The 17,995-nt window shown below is 47.2% G+C and overlaps 1 protein-coding gene across 3 annotated transcripts in view; it reads right to left on the bottom strand.

The window, feature by feature from the left end:
* Positions 1-1,873: 1,873 nt before the first annotated feature.
* DIAPH1 (diaphanous related formin 1) overlaps positions 1,874-17,995 on the bottom strand; it is a 152,654-nt gene continuing 136,532 nt past the window's right edge. For 2 of the 3 annotated variants that reach the window (XM_075275283.1, XM_075275284.1), the window contains 7 exons: positions 16,873-17,112; positions 16,581-16,710; positions 14,410-14,534; positions 13,814-13,978; positions 12,568-12,703; positions 8,973-9,059; positions 1,874-2,480 (listed from right to left, as the gene is read on the bottom strand). In XM_075275283.1, coding sequence (XP_075131384.1) covers positions 2,314-2,480; positions 8,973-9,059; positions 12,568-12,703; positions 13,814-13,978; positions 14,410-14,534; positions 16,581-16,710; positions 16,873-17,112 — 1,050 coding nt within the window. In that variant the 3' untranslated portion in view covers positions 1,874-2,313. Of the gene's footprint in view, positions 2,481-7,950; positions 7,986-8,972; positions 9,060-12,567; positions 12,704-13,813; positions 13,979-14,409; positions 14,535-16,580; positions 16,711-16,872; positions 17,113-17,995 lie in introns of all 3 variants that reach the window. The other variant, XM_075275285.1, reaches the window with a different exon arrangement.

Below are 17,995 nucleotides of genomic sequence, written 5' to 3'. Positions count from 1 at the left end.
TCTGGTGACAGTAACCTATCTATCTGCAGAGCTGGGGTGATATGCTGGTTCTGGTGACAGTAACCTATCTATCTGCAGGACTGGGGTGATATACTGGCTCTGGTGACACTAACCTATCTATCTGCAGAGCTGGGGTGATATGCTGGTTCTGGTGACAGTAACCGATCTATCTGCAGGACTGGGGTGATATACTGGCTCTGGTGACACTAACCTATCTATCTGCAGGGCTGGGGTGATATGCTGGGTCTGGTGACAGTAACCTATCTATCTGCAGGACTGGGGTGATATGTTGGTTCTGGTGACACTAACCTATCTATCTGCAGGGCTGGGGTGATATGCTGGTTCTGGTGACAGTAACCTATCTATCTGCAGGACTGGGGTGATATCCTGGTTCTAGTGACAGTAACCTATCTATCTGCTGGGCTGGAGTGATACGCTGGGTCTGGTGACAGTAACCTATCTATCTGCAGGGCTGGGGTGATATGCTGGCTCTGGTGACACTAACCTATCTATCTGCAGGGCTGGGGTGATATGCTGGCTCTGGTGACAGTAACCTATCTATCTGCAGGGCTGGGGTGATATGCTAGTTCTGGTGACAGTAACCTATCTATCTGCAGGGCTGGGGTGATATGCTGGTTCTGGTGACAGTAACCTATCTATCTGCAGAGCTGGGGTGATATGCTGGTTCTGGTGACAGTAACCTATCTATCTGCAGGGTTGGGGTGATATGCTGGTTCTGGTGACAGTAACCTATCTGCAGGGCTGGGGTAATATGCTGGTTCTGGTGACAGTAACCTATCTATCTGCAGGGCTGGGGTGATATGCTGGTTCTGGTGACAGTAACCTATCTATCTGCAGGGCTGGGGTGATATGCTGGATCTGGTGACACTAACCTATCTATCTGCAGGGCTGGGGTGATATGCTGGATCTGGTGACAGTAACCTATCTATCTGCAGGGCTGGGGTGATATGCTGGTTCTGGTGACAGTAACCTATCTATCTGCAGGGCTGGGGTGATATGCTGGTTCTGGTGACAGTAACCTATCTATCTGCAGGGCTGGGGTGATATACCGGTTCTGGTGACTATAACCTATCTATCTGCAGGGCTGGGGTGATATACCGGTTCTGGTGACTATAACCTATCTATCTGCAGGGCTGGGGTGATATGCCGGTTCTAGTGACAGTAACCTATCTATCTGCAGGGCTGGGGTGATATGCTGGTTCTAGTGACAGTAACCTATCTATCTGCAGGGCTGGGGTGATGAGCTGGTTCTGCTGACAGTAACCTATCTATCTGCAGGGCTGGGGTGATATGCTGGTTCTGCTGACAGACTCCCCTTCTTGTATATTACAAGGGAAAAAAAAAAATGTTTAAAAATCCAAAAATAGTTAAATTTCCTAAAGTAAAAAAATGTGCAATGGACATCTGAGAGTGCCGCATTATCCAGCTAGTACGGGCTTGATGACCATGTATAGACAGTAGCGGTTTGGAGGACGCCATCTTGTATACCACTCCGGCCAGTCCAAAGTGCTTTTCTAATCCACCAGGGATTAAAAGAAGAATGTGAACAAGCACTGACAGCGATAAGTACACGGTCCTGTCACGAGCACACAGTCCCGGGTAAACATTTTTAAAAAGTTCACCACTAGGCGTCGGAGAGTTTTCCAGACCTAGTGCTGTCAGCAGGTCGTAGAATTTTTGTAATATGATCGATCCTATGTGATATACGCCATAAAAAGGCAAAAAACAACAAAAAATACAAATATGGCCTCTCACGTCTGTCGGTACCATCACGTATCGGTCTTCAAGAGACTACATGTAGAGGAAATAGCGGAAGAGACGAGACGTTGCAAGCCATAAGTATGCCATAATGTCAGATGGACCGGGCAACCGCGAAAATACCGAGATAAATAAAAGAGCCATTTACATTACAGTGATATCGATCTTCTCCATCCTGAAGAGGTAAGCAAACTGATGAATTAAGGCAGAATTGTACGTACACTAGTCCATACTTTGGTTAGGTTGTCTAAGTCCAGTCTAGGTCGACCTCCTTGCCAAAACTCCAAGACGTACTTGGCTGTACTGGTGCCCTACCGCTATGTTACCCACACCTGCCACATATATACTAAAAGGAAAACTCAAGAAAATGAAGACCACCGATAAGCACCGTCCTCCTATGACCAGAACCGCGTGGTTGACATCCCATCTCCTCTTTGACACGAGCCTTTTGGAAAATGGCCTTGGGTGTTGAGATTTTTTCTGGTGAGGTCTTCGATACGCTCAGCTCATCTATCTATACGTCGCACTGCCCGGTTAACTCGAGCGCGTGAGCATATCCGGACTCTCCTCGTGACCAATGTCCATTCCAATCAAGTCTTCGTTAGACTTCTTCTTCTTGATGGCCACCGTTGTTAACGCGTCGTCTTTGGTCAGTTCGGACGCTAGCAGCGAGGTAACGGCACAGCCAGCTTTTCTATTCGCTGAAAGAGAATATGGGATAAAGAGCAATGAGCGAGATGGTCGGGGCGGTAGAATGGGCGGTGGTAGATCTACGCCTACTAGGGGTGAAACGTGTGATTGTGATACCTTAAAGGGGACTCGTTCTTTAGTCAAAAATTCTACAGGTTAAAGCTACTTCTAACGTTACGTTAATTTGCTTATCGGATTGCGTATTAGCACAACGTTCTCTCCATTTCCATTCACATTAAACGTTCTTCTGCTTGGCTGATGGGATCTTGTTACTTAAAGGGAATATTGCTCATGTCAATCTGGAGGCAGTGTGTTATAGAGCAGGAGGAGCGGAGCAGATTGATATATAGGTTTATGGGAAAAGATTCGGGATAATTTGTCACTTATCCACTGAAATCTCTGCTCTTCCTATGCTAAAAAGTCTAGGAGGCGGAGCTATCAGTGATTGGCAGATCTCTGTATACACAGTCAGAGGACAGGCTGCCAATCAGTGATCGCTCCACCTCCTGGACTTTTCAGCATAGAAAGAGCAGATTACACTGAATATTTCGCCAATATATATCAATTTGCTCAGTGTTTTCAGTTCTACAACATGTCGCCATCCCAGATTGGACAGTATTTTTCATGTGACAGACTCCTATTAAAGGGATTACCTTTTTGGACAATCCCTTTAAGACCTCTATAAGAACCCCCGAGAGTAGGTGTTTATTATCCCAACAGCATCACCACAGGGTATATTAGGTATTGCAAGGTGTCCATGCTCATTATGTGTAACGGTAGGGCACGTTCTTTAGAATGAGAGATCCTCACCACTTTGATCCTGAATGGGGCACCCTAAATATAAACTCATTTGGGCTGCTCTAATTGTGCACCCTTTGTACATTTGATTGAGGCCTTTAGAGCTATTAATTTTAATTAAAGGATAAAAAGAGTTGACCTTGTTGGAGGCAGTGATGGTCTTCTTTAGGCAGCTGCCCCTCCAATGATTCTGACACAGTTGGAATTTTCTCTCTAGCCCCCACAGATCCTGAGCAATCCATGCTGTTAGTTTTGGTGTAATCTGATATCCTAACTAAACTCTCTAATCTCTAGTGGGTGGAGTCAGGCAGGTGGAGGGGGCGTGACTCAGAGCACCAATCAGAGACAGACACCACCCATGTGAGATTAGAGAGTTTAGTTAGGATATCAGGCACTAAAACTGACTGCACTGATAACTCAGGACCTGTGGGGGCTAGAGAGAAAATTCCAACTGTGCCAGAATCAGAGGAGGGGCTTCTATTTAAAGAATGAATATTAAATGAATTTTAACTAGTCCTATGGCTTTTGATAGAGACTGAAAATTACACTACCCTATGAAGATACTTTTTTGCAAACTGGAACATTCGTACAACTGGACTGAAGAAAAATGTTAGTTTTGGATATTTGGAGCACCTGCAGGGTAAACTAGTGGTTACAATTGGTTAAAGGCAAAGCAAGTAGATGTAATCATGCACAAGACATGCGCAGACAGACATGCAATAGCACAACTCGACATCAACCACATCAAGCAGCAAACCGCTTCACTCCGCAAAGTACAATGTGAAGAGTCGGTAAGAAGGTGTCAGGTCCTCAGCACCGATAGACACGTTGTCAGATGACCCATTAGATATATTGGCCAACCTGATGAGACCACAATCTAATCAGGGCTTCCTGATGGCAAATGTGGAACGTAAGGATTGGACAAGTTGGATTTCAACTACCCGATCATTTTGCTTTCTGGATGATGAAATGCCATCTGATATGTCTAATAGTGACTTATCTCTCCTCCTTATTCAGAAGACATTGTGTAGGTGTATGGGGTAAGAAGTGGCAGCAGAAGAGGTAGCCATCAGTCAGATGAGATATCAAATGTCTATGGCCAGCCTTAAGGTCATCTCCATTCTTTACTGTCCATTTGACAGCTTACAAAGAAAATATCATGGGAGGTTGTTATACAGAGTAGGAAGAGCATGGGAGGTTGTTATAGAGTAGGAAGATCATGGGAGGTTGTTATACAGAGTAGGAAGATCATGGAAGGTTGTTATACAGAGTAGGAAGATCATGGAAGGTTGTTATAGAGTAGGAAGATCATGGGAGGTTGTTATAGAGTAGGAAGATCATGGGAGGTTGTTATACAGAGTAGGAAGATCATGGAAGGTTGTTATACAGAGTAGGAAGAGCATGGAAGGTTGTTATAGAGTAGGAAGATCATGGGAGGTTGTTATAGAGTAGGAAGATCATGGGAGGTTGTTATACAGAGTAGGAAGATTATGGGAGGTTGTTATACAGAGTAGGAAGAGCATGGAAGGTTGTTATAGAGTAGGAAGATCATGGGAGGTTGTTATACAGAGTAGGAAGATCATGGGAGGTTGTTATACAGAGTAGGAAGATCATGGGAGGTTGTTATAGAGTAGGAAGATCATGGGAGGTTGTTATAGAGTAGGAAGATCATGGGAGGTTGTTATACAGAGTAGGAAGATTATGGGAGGTTGTTATACAGAGTAGGAAGAGCATGGGAGGTTGTTATAGAGTAGGAAGATCATGGGAGGTTGTTATACAGAGTAGGAAGATTATGGGAGGTTGTTATACAGAGTAGGAAGAGCATGGGAGGTTGTTATACAGAGTAGGAAGATCATGGGAGGTTGTTATAGAGTAGGAAGATCATGGGAGGTTGTTATACAGAGTAGGAAGATCATGGGAGGTTGTTATACAGAGTAGGAAGATCATGGGAGGTTGTTATAGAGTAGGAAGATCATGGGAGGTTGTTATAGAGTAGGAAGATCATGGGAGGTTGTTATACAGAGTAGGAAGATTATGGGAGGTTGTTATACAGAGTAGGAAGAGCATGGGAGGTTGTTATAGAGTAGGAAGATCATGGGAGGTTGTTATACAGAGTAGGAAGATTATGGGAGGTTGTTATACAGAGTAGGAAGAGCATGGGAGGTTGTTATACAGAGTAGGAAGATCATGGGAGGTTGTTATACAGAGTAGGAAGATCATGGGAGGTTGTTATAGAGTAGGAAGATCATGGGAGGTTGTTATACAGAGTAGGAAGATCATGGGAGGTTGTTATAGAGTAGGAAGATCATGGGAGGTTGTTATACAGAGTAGGAAGATCATGGGAGGTTGTTATACAGAGTAGGAAGATCATGGGAGGTTGTTATACAGAGTAGGAAGATCATGGGAGGTTGTTATACAGAGTAGGAAGATCATGGGAGGTTGTTATAGAGTAGGAAGATCATGGGGGGGGTTGTTACACAGAGTTGTTATACAGGGGTTGTTGTGCACTCGGAGTGGTCAGGAATACATGAAAGGAACACCAAGCTGTACTCTGAAACCATCACACTGCAGGCAAAACGTGAAGAGCAGAGATGAGCGAACACTGTTCAGATCAGCCGTTTCGAACAGCACGCTCCCATAGAAATGAATGGAAGCACCTGGCACGGCGACCGGCTGGTGGCAAAGTGTACGTGCCAGGTGCTTCCCATTCATTTCAATGGGAGCGTGCTGTTCGAAACGGCTGATCTGAACAGTGTTCGCTCATCTCTAGTGAAGAGGTCTAATCATTGGTTCCCAATTGTTGCCGAATCCATAAGGTACTGATAGCGATGGATGTGTCGGCCAGAGATTTACCACCAAGCAAAGCTGAAGGACCCGAGTTCCTTTTATTCCATGTTTAGGTGAAGGAAATCTTGGGATCATGTCAAGAAAATGGGCAATGATGAGAATGTTTTCACTCAGACAGAAATGTCCGTCTGGGTTTCTTAAGGGCCAAGTTCCATGTTAATACTGATGACCTGGGTCATCAATGTCAGATTGGCGATGGGGAAGGGGGGATTCGGACACATGAAGACGCTGACACCTTCAAATGAGTGTTGTAGACTCTCCGCACAGTGTCCTACATCCTATAGCGACTGTGCTCGGGTATTGCAGCGCAGCCCCATTCTCTTGAACCGACTGAGCTGCAAACAGGTCATGCGACTACTGAATGTGCCATCACTGGCCTGCAACATGTAACAGCCGATTGGTGGGGACGCCGGGTGTCAGACCCCTCCAATCTGATATTGATGACCTAACATACTGCACAGGTCATTAATATTTTAATGCGAGAAATCCCTTTAAGCAGAGACCCCTCATGGCAGAAAAGCTGGGTCTTTATTGCAGATTTTGCTGCCATTTTTCAGCCAAAACCAAAAGGTTTCATAACGTCATTACTGGCTCAAAAAACAGCAGCAAAATCTGTGACAAAAAATGTCCCCGATCCTCCATGTAGGGGCTGCAGTGAAGGGCAACGTTTGGTGGTGGTTTGTTGATGTTGCATTGGGTGTTTGTATACATGTTGACACTCCACCCACAGATATAGACAAAATAGTCCTGTGACTGCGGGGAGTCCTGCGACTGCGGGGAGTCCTGCGACTGCGGGGAGACCTGCGACTGCGGGGAGACCTGTGAGACTGCGGGGAGTCCTGTGAGACTGCGGGGAGTCCTGTGAGACTGCGGGGAGTCCTGTGAGACTGCGGGGAGTCCTGTGAGACTGCGGGGAGTCCTGTGAGACTGCGGGGAGTCCTGTGAGACTGCGGGGAGTGTCCTGTGAGACTGCGGGGAGTGTCCTGTGAGACTGCGGGGAGTGTCCTGTGACTGCGGGGAGTCCTGTGACTGCGGGGAGTCCTGTGACTGCGGGGAGTCCTGTGACTGCGGGGAGTCCTGCGACTACAGAGAATCCTGTGACTATGGGGTTCAAGCTCCCGGTCTCATAGCACAGAGCAGATTACAGTACATAAGTAGTTAACGGAGTGCAAGTCACCGAATCTGCAACACCAAAATCTGCATGTGGTTTGAGAGATGTAACTGGTAATATGGCGCTGGCTGACACCTGTGCCCTTCTTGGTATCTGCGAACTGCGTTGCATGGAAATTTATAAAATTTTGGTAAATAAAGCCAATGACAGCCGTTTTTTGGCCTAAAATATTGATGGCCTATCCTTGGGATATTAGATGAGTGGGGGTCTGACACCCTCTGATCACCCCATGGATTAGCGGTTGTCACACAGAGAATGGAGCACAAAACAGACAGCGCCGTTCTCTATGTAGTGGCCAGAACAGGTACTGCAGAACACCACTGTCTGCTTCCTGCTCCATTCTCTGTGCGTCCGCTGCTGACAACAGGTAATCCATGGGGCTGCTGGGTGTCAGGTCACAAATATCAGATCTGTGGGCGTCCATCTACACAAGTAACCTTCATCTCTCAATCCATCCTTTAGTGTTACTTGGCTCCGCACAATTTCATGCTTCGCCATCTATGTTAGCGATAATACCGGTCATACAAGAACGGGTCAAAATCAGAAAACAAAATGGAAACGGTGGCTATGTTAAGCAATAACAAAAAAAAAAAAAAAAAGAAGGACAAATTGTTATGGGCACAAACACGTCACACGAATGCACCCGCGTTACCAGGTCTCGTTACCTGCTCCTCCTCCTCACTGAGGGACAGGAGAGAGCCTGATGGGAAGAAATAGAGGATTAAGAGAAGACAACGTCCATCCGTCCGACCTGTCCCAGCGCGGCCCCACTGTACACAACGCCGGTCATGTCTCCGCCATCTTCTCACGCACCGGACTTGTTCTTATCTACAGGACGGTGACTAATTTATTCGTTATCATCGGGTCTGACCATGACCCTGGAAAACCCATGATGACTTCATAGTGTGTCCCTGACAGCAGCACAATGCCTGGATTCATCGCACCGCCACATCTCACTGGTTTATACTGGTGCACTATGGGATCTCTGGTATGAACAGGCGACATATTCCTAAGATGTCACGTCTAGATTTCTACCATGGTCTTAAAGAGGTTTTCCAGGGAAACTGGTTAGGTTGACCAGGGTGGGGTCGCCTATTCCTGGTTCTCTCCTCATGTGTCGGACCCTCCGTTCCATCCCTTTTGGGCATTGACTGGGCCGTAAAGGGGTCTCTGAGGTGGAAATAAGGAAGCTGAACTGATCCGGCCTTACTACCAATGATGTCACATCCATGTAGCCTCCATTTAAAGAGACAGGACACATAACTGTGTAAAATAAATGACACTGGCTGCCCTGGGCATAAAGGTGCCGTGCTGCCCCCTACTGTTCACCGCATCTAGGCAGAATTATTCACAAGACGGAAGCCATCCATCCAGGAAGGATTGGGGCAGCCCGGTCCTAAGCGCAGCACCTACCGCACCCTGCACTGACTCACTAACCTGCAATAAGAGAGTCATTAATTAGTCAGCAGCGAGACAGTCGTGTCCGGTCATGAACAAACATACAGAAGAAAGTGAAAAGTGTCTGCAAAACCCGAGCCTTGCCGTTTGGCTTTGTTGTCTTGTTGTCTATTAGACTATGAGGGTTCGGACGTCACAGTGAATGGGACTGTGACAGTCTGCGCACTACAATAGGAAAGCGAGACGTCTTATGAAGCGGTCAGCAAGGTCTTGGATTTCCGGGCATTACCTTGGCGCGGGCCCCGTTTTCTCCTGAAGGCGGCTCCGGACTGCAGGGCCTCTAGTAGACTGTCCATCACTCCGGTCTCGTCACCCTCTGCAACGAAACGCAGGAAAAACAATTCAGTCCATAGATTAGACACTCAGGTTTATGGCCGTTCACACAGAGGGATTTGGGGCTGATTATCTGCTGCGGGGCCCAAATCCCTCCGTGCGGGGTACAGTCACATCGCAGTTATAGAGAGGCCTAGTGCACAGATCTCCTAAAAACAGATGCAATGGCTTTGGGTTCAGGTTAAGTAATGGATCCCAAACAGCGGATCCATTAACCCTATACAAACCAGTACCCTTCCATCGGCACCCATTGATGTACCCTCAATGCACCGGTACGGGAACCATTGCTGTACATATAGGCGACTTGTATATGATCTACGTCCACGCAGACCCCTATTTAGCTCCATTAAGCTAATGAATTGAGGATGGGGGCTGGGGGGCTGCCAAGATGTTGTCTAGGCCTAGAGGGAAATCAGAGTGTGCATGACTACACGTGTGTGCGCTCCGCTCTCATGCCCTTGTACACAGAGCAGACGGCTGAACGCACCAGCACACATTTGGGTCAGTGGTACATAAGCTGGGACTTGTAGTGTTTCCCGCTCTACAATATTCCCCGGCTATAATCGGAATAATTTCTTATTTGCAGGGATTCTCGGTCAGTAAATACAAGGCGTTGCGCACGTGTCGCTTACACACACTGAATCAGCTGCACAAAAGGAAGAAATCCCACGCTCTGGAGGGGCGCCCAAAGCAGGAGGAGGGGGCCGGCGGTGATAACATGAGTTATGGGAACCTCTCCCTGACGTTTCTATGGCCTTCACTGCAGCACAGAACCATCCTCCCCTCTGCCTGCATTGCACAAGCTCAGGGAACAGGGGGGGGAGGGGTGAAAGGTTATATTGGATGAAAAGCAATAACAAGACCCGTGCGCCCTCTGCTGGAAACAACACGCCACTGTGTGGCAAGGATAATGCAGCGAGCAATGTCCTAAAGCCGAAGGCAACGATCAATGTCGCGTACGGTAACGGGGAAGCACTCGATGTCCTAGGTCGGGATCATTCTGCGGTCTGCGGCACGTCACGGTTTTTCCCAGTTTGCATTTACTGAGTCATTCAGCGGGCGAGAAGGGAATTTTTCTGAGTAAACCAAGGGTTAACCCTGAAATAATGGGTGTCCTTGCCTCGCTATCTCCATAGCAACACGTGAAACCTGAATCTATAAACGTATCTTAGAACATCTGTCATTGGCACGCTGACTGCAGAAAACCAATGTCGCCATCTGGTGGAGGGATGCGGGCACGAGCCCTGACCTACATTAAGAGTGTTTGATGGTAAACCTCTAATACATGTATACTCTATAAACAGAGATTAACCATCGCAGGGCCAGGCCTGTTACCTGTAGGCTAATAGACAGACGTGTACAGGAGGCTTTCGAATAGGCAAATGTGACCCGGTATGATTTGCATGAACACACAAGTTCTAGTGCATGCATGCAGTATATACAGGCCATATCCCGACCTACCGACTGCGGATATTAGGACCTTTCTATAACACCAGCTGCAGAGAACATTACGTGTAATACACAGGCTGTGCACAATACAAAACAGAAAACCCGCTGGATTCCTGGGTAACTACATTCAGTATCCTGCAGGACTGACGGGGCAACCTTTGCAATCTTAAGGGGTTTTCCAAGACTCATTAAATGATGATGCATCATGAGATAGCTCATTGATAAGATTGGTCCAACACTCAGGCTCACGTGCACTGTATAGCGTCCTCAGCACAGCACCGTACACTTATGCAGCAGCTGTGCTTGGTATCGCAGCTCAACCCATTCACTTGAATGGGACTGAAATATGACCAGGCCGACGACCGATGAATGTGACGTCACATGGGCTGTGAAGCAGAAGCCACGCTCAGGAATTGTCCCTGCTGCCTAAAAGAGCTGATCAGCAGGGGTCCCAGGTGCCGAATCTGCACAAATATTTAGAATAGGGTCAATTAAAAGGTCTTGGAAAACCCCTTTAAGGTCACTTACAAGCCGCTGTACCCTTAGGCCTGTTTCAGACTATTAAATATGGACCGTGTGTTTCTTGTGGACAGTGGTCGGGGTCCCGATCTCACCACATCACCCCATGGGACTGTCCTGTACTGAAGGCAGGAGTACCGAACGGGACAGAGTCCTGGGTGATATAGTGACTAGGAATAGGACGATGTGAGACTGGCTTCGGAATAGAATTTGGGAAATCCAGCCCACACTCCATGGATTGAATCCGCCCCTGGTAGGCCTTATAGGAAGACCATTATGTATGGAGTGATTCTATTTCGGCTCCTTCGCTCCGGTTGTACCTCTATGTGCTGTGAGGTTCTGTCCATTGTGATATTACCAATGTGCACAAGGAGGAACAATAGGGGACACCGAAAACCTATGGATGAGTTACTGGACACTAAGGCTACATGTGCATGGTAGGGATTGTGCATCGTCCGTGTCCATCATGGACCCATTCATTTCCCGCAGTGGGCCCGGGCGGACACAGGCATAATAAATAACGGGTCAGGGGCTGGCCATGAAAAACACAGCTAGTGCACTGACAAAGCAAATGCATGGAGCGTAAATGTGACTTTATGTGCCGCCATGTACTGTATGATGGGACCTGCCATAGTCTGCACTGCACGGCCTTATGTAATATTAACAGCCCTGTGTTTTACGGCTCTCGCTCCCGCACAAAGAGCATCTGGCCTTCATCAGGGAGCAGCAGGAAGCCTCGGCCTCATGAATAACACTCTGCATTCTTCTGAGAAGTGGAAATATCTGACGGCCAGAAAAACAAGTGATCTGCAGCGACTCAGCCAGGAAGGAGGAGAAGAAGACGACTTCAGATTCCTGCTTACTAAGCAATGACATTGTCTGTGGGGTGTAATATTCCATTACCTAAACTAGTCCGTGTCCGAAATCTGGAAAATCTGCAGAGGATTAATATTAGGCAAAGTGTGAGCCATAGTGTGTAATGGAAACCGGGACTCTTACACTTTGTGCTCAGGGTCCTCCTCTGCAAAGAAAACATTCCTATAGGGGCCACGGGGTTATACAAATAAGGTTCTAGAAATCCCGAATATACTATAGAGCGTATACAAGGAGCTCCAGGGCTCGGGTTTCATATTTAGATTCCTATAGCTATATCCCATGGCCGGTATCAGCCGTCCGCGAGATCTGCGTATTGTGTGAGAATACGGAATTATAACGAAGGATAGAGCAAAGCTTAACTTGACATTTAACACATTCACTACACTGTAACTTGACTGTGGCGTTACCTGTATACACTATATATCCAAGCTTCCTTGGTACCAGTACGTATTTGGGTCTAAGATGAATGGCCATAGACTATTTGTCAGGCCTAGACCCCCATTCACCTATTAGGGACCAGAGCGTCTACTCATCTTGGGGGATGGGCTATATCCGGGTACAAATATGGCTTGTTCTGACCCCAAGTGATGGTAATGATGCGGCCATGTATACATGTACCCGGCCCGGGCGCGGTGAGACCCCATTACCTGCAGTCATGTCTATCAGCTGCTCCTTCTTCTGTTGCTTCTCCAGCTTCTCCTTCTCGGCCTTCTCCTTGGCCAGCTTGGCTCGCCGGAGTTTCTCTTCCGCTTCGCGTCTCTTCTGATTGTCTTTGACGGCTTGCTATAGGGCGAAATAAAAAAGATCCTATATAAATGGTCTCACAGGTTTATACCCTCCCTATAACTTAAGGAAAACCCATCGACATAGCAAGCCCCATTAAGGGGAACGCCTGAAAGAAATACCCAAGACAGTCCAAGAGTCATGTATGTATTGTTAAAGGGTTGTACAAGAAATCGCTTACCCTATACTAATGGGGTAGGTAATAAATGCTCAGCCCCTTGGGACCCCCCACGATCACACGATCCAGAGTCTCAAAATGAGTGGTGGGTGCGCATGTCGGACCAGTCCTTGATTCACTATGGGGCTGACCAAGCACTGGACTCACCATAAGTCACATAGAGGTGAATTAAGTGGGACCCCGACAATCATAACTACTGTTTGGGGGCTCTATCCTGGTTTGTACGAGACTGGACAGGATACGGGATCTCTGGGGGTCGCCATCCATCACTAGAACAGGGTCAGAGGCCCCCCCAATTCCTGCTGACTGTATGAAGGCAGTAAAGGGCGACCATTAGGGTTGAGCCGATCTTGAGATTTCAGGATCGATTTTAAAATCCAATCATTTTCCAGCCGATCCCGATCGTGAAATTTACTCGATCGCCGATCGGGATCCGATCTTTTCCGATCGCTCAACCCTGGTCAATGCTTCTCTATGGGAAAAGTCACTTTTAGGGTCTTGAGATTTCTAAATCCGATTTCCGATCATTTTCCAGCCGATCCAGATCGTGAAATTTGCTCGATCGCCGATTGGGATCCGATCCCTCAACCCTTGTGACCATCCCTGTGACCCCATTCTACGTCTATAGGAGACAACTTAGGCCCCCGCTTCTAGTGATGATACATTTATGATCTATGGGACTCCCTCCTATCCACTATGGGCAAACCCCTTTAATATCTGCCCCAGTCCTGGCGTTAGACCGTAAGGTTTCTATGCGACCCCTCGAAGCTCCACATCGGCCTCACTTCTCCTAGGAACCAATCACAGCTCAGCTTACATTTCTTGACCTGCTCCGAAAGAGTACAAGCTGCCCCGTGATTGGTTGCAGGACGGGTTTGATAAATCCCTATATGTTATAACCCGGGGCAGTAGACCCGTCCTCTAAACCTTACCACGAACATGTTCCGGAAGCTGTTCATATCCGAGAAGAACTCCTCAATGGTGACCTTCTTAGGGTCAAACACAAAGTATTGCCCCAGCTCCTGGAAGGAGGACACCATGTTCTCGTGCATCATACATAGCTTTGTGTACTGCTCTTGGGCCTCTTTGACAAATATGTGGGATACATCAAGTCAAGGAATACAGATATGGCGGTAGACTGAGAATATTCTCATAGATCAAGGGAACATGGCGGGAGGTGCGAATAGGCTTTTACCAAGTGGGTGAAACCAAGGTTAGGGGAAGGGGCGAAATATATAATCCACAGGACCGGAGCCTAAGGGTTCTCAATTCTATTATGGATCAGAAAAACGGTAACAGTCACACCGCTATATGGCAGATGGGGCTCCTATTACTTGACTTCCCCGTCCACTGCAGCAACTCCCGGTTGCGGATCTGTGCGGGGTCCGGGTGATGGGCCAGCACTGATCAGATACTGACGACCTACCCTATAGATGTATTAGAGGCCGGAATACCCCTTTAATTCCTGATGCTATGACTAGTACTGTATGGTATGCTGTATCTGATGTCAACACTGGTTAAAGGATATAGTCATTTTTTCCACAAACTTATCCTTCTCGTTGTCGGAGGCCGGGAAGTTCTCAATGTCTCGCTGAAGATCCGCAATCTGTTTTTTCATTTGATCCAAATTCTTCTGCAACGTTTCGGCAGATACTACAGAAGCAAAAGAGAGACAGTGTGAGGTATCCGGACTGATGGAGTAACACAGGCCGGCCATGTAATAATAGTCCTGGCCTCCTACGCAAGGGATATAAGGATGAACGGGTGGAGAAGAGCAACAAGCCCGGCCATTGATGTTCCGGCTTTCATCTGTGGTATTGATAGGTTGGCAGTGCCATCTCTACCCAGTTGGCATCTCTGCCGGTTACCATTAGATGTAAGGACAGATCAAGGGCAACGAGTCTTTTCCAATGGATCTGTTCCACTTAAATGGGGCAAAAGCTCAGACTCGGATCTCCTTTCTACGAGTCGGAAGAGACACAAACCAACACCAAGCTTTTACACTGGCACGTCCAGTCTGTGGTCAGCCCCTTTCCAAACAGAAGAGGACACCCCTTTAAGGGCCATAGACACAGTGGTTGTCAAGTACTCACTATGGGTGGTGGCGGGTCTTGAACTGGGGTCCTACAGTAGGAAATGGAGGGGCGTTCCTATACCATTATACATAAATCTATAGCTTTTCGGAGATATATTCGCATAATCCGCCACACTTTACTATAGTCTACTTTACTTTTTAGACGGAATTCGTAAATCTGTTGAACGTCACCGAAGATTCTGTAATCTAAAAATACTAAACTACAAAGTAACTAGGGTTGAGCGATCACGATCTTTTTAGGTGGGATCGAGATCGGTGATTATTTCCCACAATACTTTGCTACTGGCCAAGCATTGTGGGTAAAACGAACAATGTTAGCCTTCACACTGAGTATACGCTCAGTGTGAAGTGTGTATACTCAGTGTGAAGGCTCCGCTGTGGTTCCATAGGAATGAATGGAAGCAGCCGGCACACAGCCTTAACCCCTGTGCGCCGGCTTCGTCCATTCATTCTAATGGGAGACTAACTAACAGCTCTAGTAGCTACTTACCTGCAGAAATGGCTGGTCCGGTGTTCTCGTTCGCCTCGCTGCCCCGACTCCCAGGTTAGTGTTAATGAGCTAGGAAGAAGGCGGGGCCTGTGGCTTAGGAGAGTGTGGGCGGGTACACATGACGTCTCCCCTCCCATTACCCACCCACACTTTCCTAACCTGGGAGGCGGGGCGCAGCGAGGCGAAAAGAAAGAGTACACCGGCACCGGACCAGCCATCTCTGCAGGTAAGTGGACACCGGGGGGACTAAGTAGCCAGAGGATTAAAAAAAAAAATCCTCTGGCTACTTAATAATTTAAAAAAATCACTACACAGCGTGGATTCTAACAATTAAAGCGTTCAATTGTTAGACTCCATGCTGTATAGTGAATGGGATTGTTTTTAAAATCCGATCTCTGATTAGTAAAAAAATCCCATTGACTTGCATTGGGATCGGAATTGGGATCGAGATCGGGTTCGATCGGAAATCGGATTTCAAAATCGATCCTGAAAAGTCAAGATCGGCTCAACCCTAAAAGTAACAGAAACAAATGGGAACGTGAAGTAAAATGGATCTAATCTAATGTTTATACTGAATTATTTTTCTTTAACATGTTGTAGATGGAACGTCTTATTCTGAGTTATCGGAGACCTTGAGATGTTCCGGACTGTGCGTAACCCGCAGGACACAATGTATCAGACATAGAAAGAACTGAATGCGAAGGACACAAATAAGGAAGACTCTGTTACATAGGAGTTCTGTGCTGCTCTCCTCTTAGGCCTCATACACACGACCAACTCACTCATCTCTTCTTCTCTATGGCCCCATACACACAAGAGTGGATTTTTATGGTCCCATATACGAGACCATGAGCCAGGAGGAAGACGTAGGATAGGTCCTATACAGTCAGGGTCTGCAGCGTTGGTCGGGGGGGGGGAATTGGGAGGGCATGTCCAAATGCAGTCAAGTGTATGGGGGGCTTCCGATCTATTCTGTTCCAATGATAAACAAGTCCTATCGAGCTCCACGTCATCGGAAAAGAATAAATTGGAACCCCCCATGTATACTGATGTCATCCTAAATGTCAAATGGCATATCCCTATACGCTACACACAGGTCTAACGTAGATTTTACCTCTGCTGGCTTTTTCTACGTGGACCAGCTCGTCCGGGAACTGTAACGCATCGGGATAATCCTGCTCACAGGTCTCGGCCAGAAAATGTAGCAGCGTAGACTTCTGGTCGGCCGACTTGGTATCTTTAAGCTTTAAAAGGAGACAAAAATTCCCCCCAAAAAGATTCAGTGAATGGCGTCCTCCCACTATAGACAGGATAGAAGCAACGTGTCTGATGATTGGGGTCTCCCCGCTGTGACCCCCCCGCCATCATTCTATCGTATAGGTCTTAGAACTAAGGAGGTCTCTTACTTTGCAGAGGAAGCTGATGTCAAAACCAAAAGCTCCGGCATTCCTGGATCCGGCGTTCATGAAGTTGCCCACGAGGAGGGTGATTTCCAAGAGGGTGGCGAAGTTTTTGCTCTTTTTCACCTCTTCGCACGCGGCCGTCACTGACACGATGTCCGGCTTGATGTTTTCAACTTGCTCGGTAAAAAGGAGCTTAAACAGGATGGCATTGAGGCGAGGTCTTAAGCGGGGGACCGCGTACATCTAAAACATAAAACAAGGGCAGCATATGCATGTTACTGGGATAGAGCTGAATATCTGGGGGCAACACGGTGGCTCAGTGGTTAGCACTGCAGCCTTGCAACACTGGAGTCCTGGGTTCGAATCCTGCCAGGAACAACATCCGCAAGGAGCTTGTATGTTCTCCCTGTGTTTGCATGGATTTCCTCCCATACTCCAAAGACATACTGATGGGGAAAATGTACATTGTGAGCTCTATGTGGGGCTCACAATCTAGAAAAAAAAAAATAGAGGTTGCAGGGGCCACAGTGGACCCTGCAACCTCTATAAAAAAAAAAAAAAAATACAGAGCTGAATATCTGAATCATAACTTGTCACTTACCCATATCCCGTCGTCCCACTGCTGACACCCTAACTGGTCATGGGTCCTGTATCTGAATGACGTGGTGGTCACATATACAGTTACCACGCTACTCAGATAGACAAAGCCCCCAACAATCCATTGGGACGTCGGACACAGGCGCCCTCACCCCATTCATGACCCCAGAGGTAGGTCACCCACCATCTAACCGGCAGATAAGTATTACCTTGTGATTGTGGAAGGATATATATATATATATATTTGCTTCAATAAAGTTTTTTTTATATTGTGCCGTTTCCTCTGTTATTCCTACTGGAAATGTCTGAATAAATTGACAGTGGGGATTTATAATATCCTTTGTCAAAGAGGGCACGTAACAGCTATGCGTTGCATATTTGGAATGCCGAACGTCGGATACGGCGGCACCCAATGACGTGTTTTCCGTACCATTCTGGATAATAGAGGTGGAGAACCTCGTATTGTGGCGTTCACACCCCGAGACCCCCTTTATAAATAGGTGATGAGGATACGGTTTGTAGTAAGGAT

The sequence above is a fragment of the Leptodactylus fuscus genome, chromosome 5 (genome assembly GCF_031893055.1).
Source record: "Leptodactylus fuscus isolate aLepFus1 chromosome 5, aLepFus1.hap2, whole genome shotgun sequence".
NCBI classification, from domain to species: Eukaryota; Metazoa; Chordata; class Amphibia; order Anura; family Leptodactylidae; genus Leptodactylus; species Leptodactylus fuscus.
This window is presented reverse-complemented; position numbering and strand designations above follow the sequence as displayed.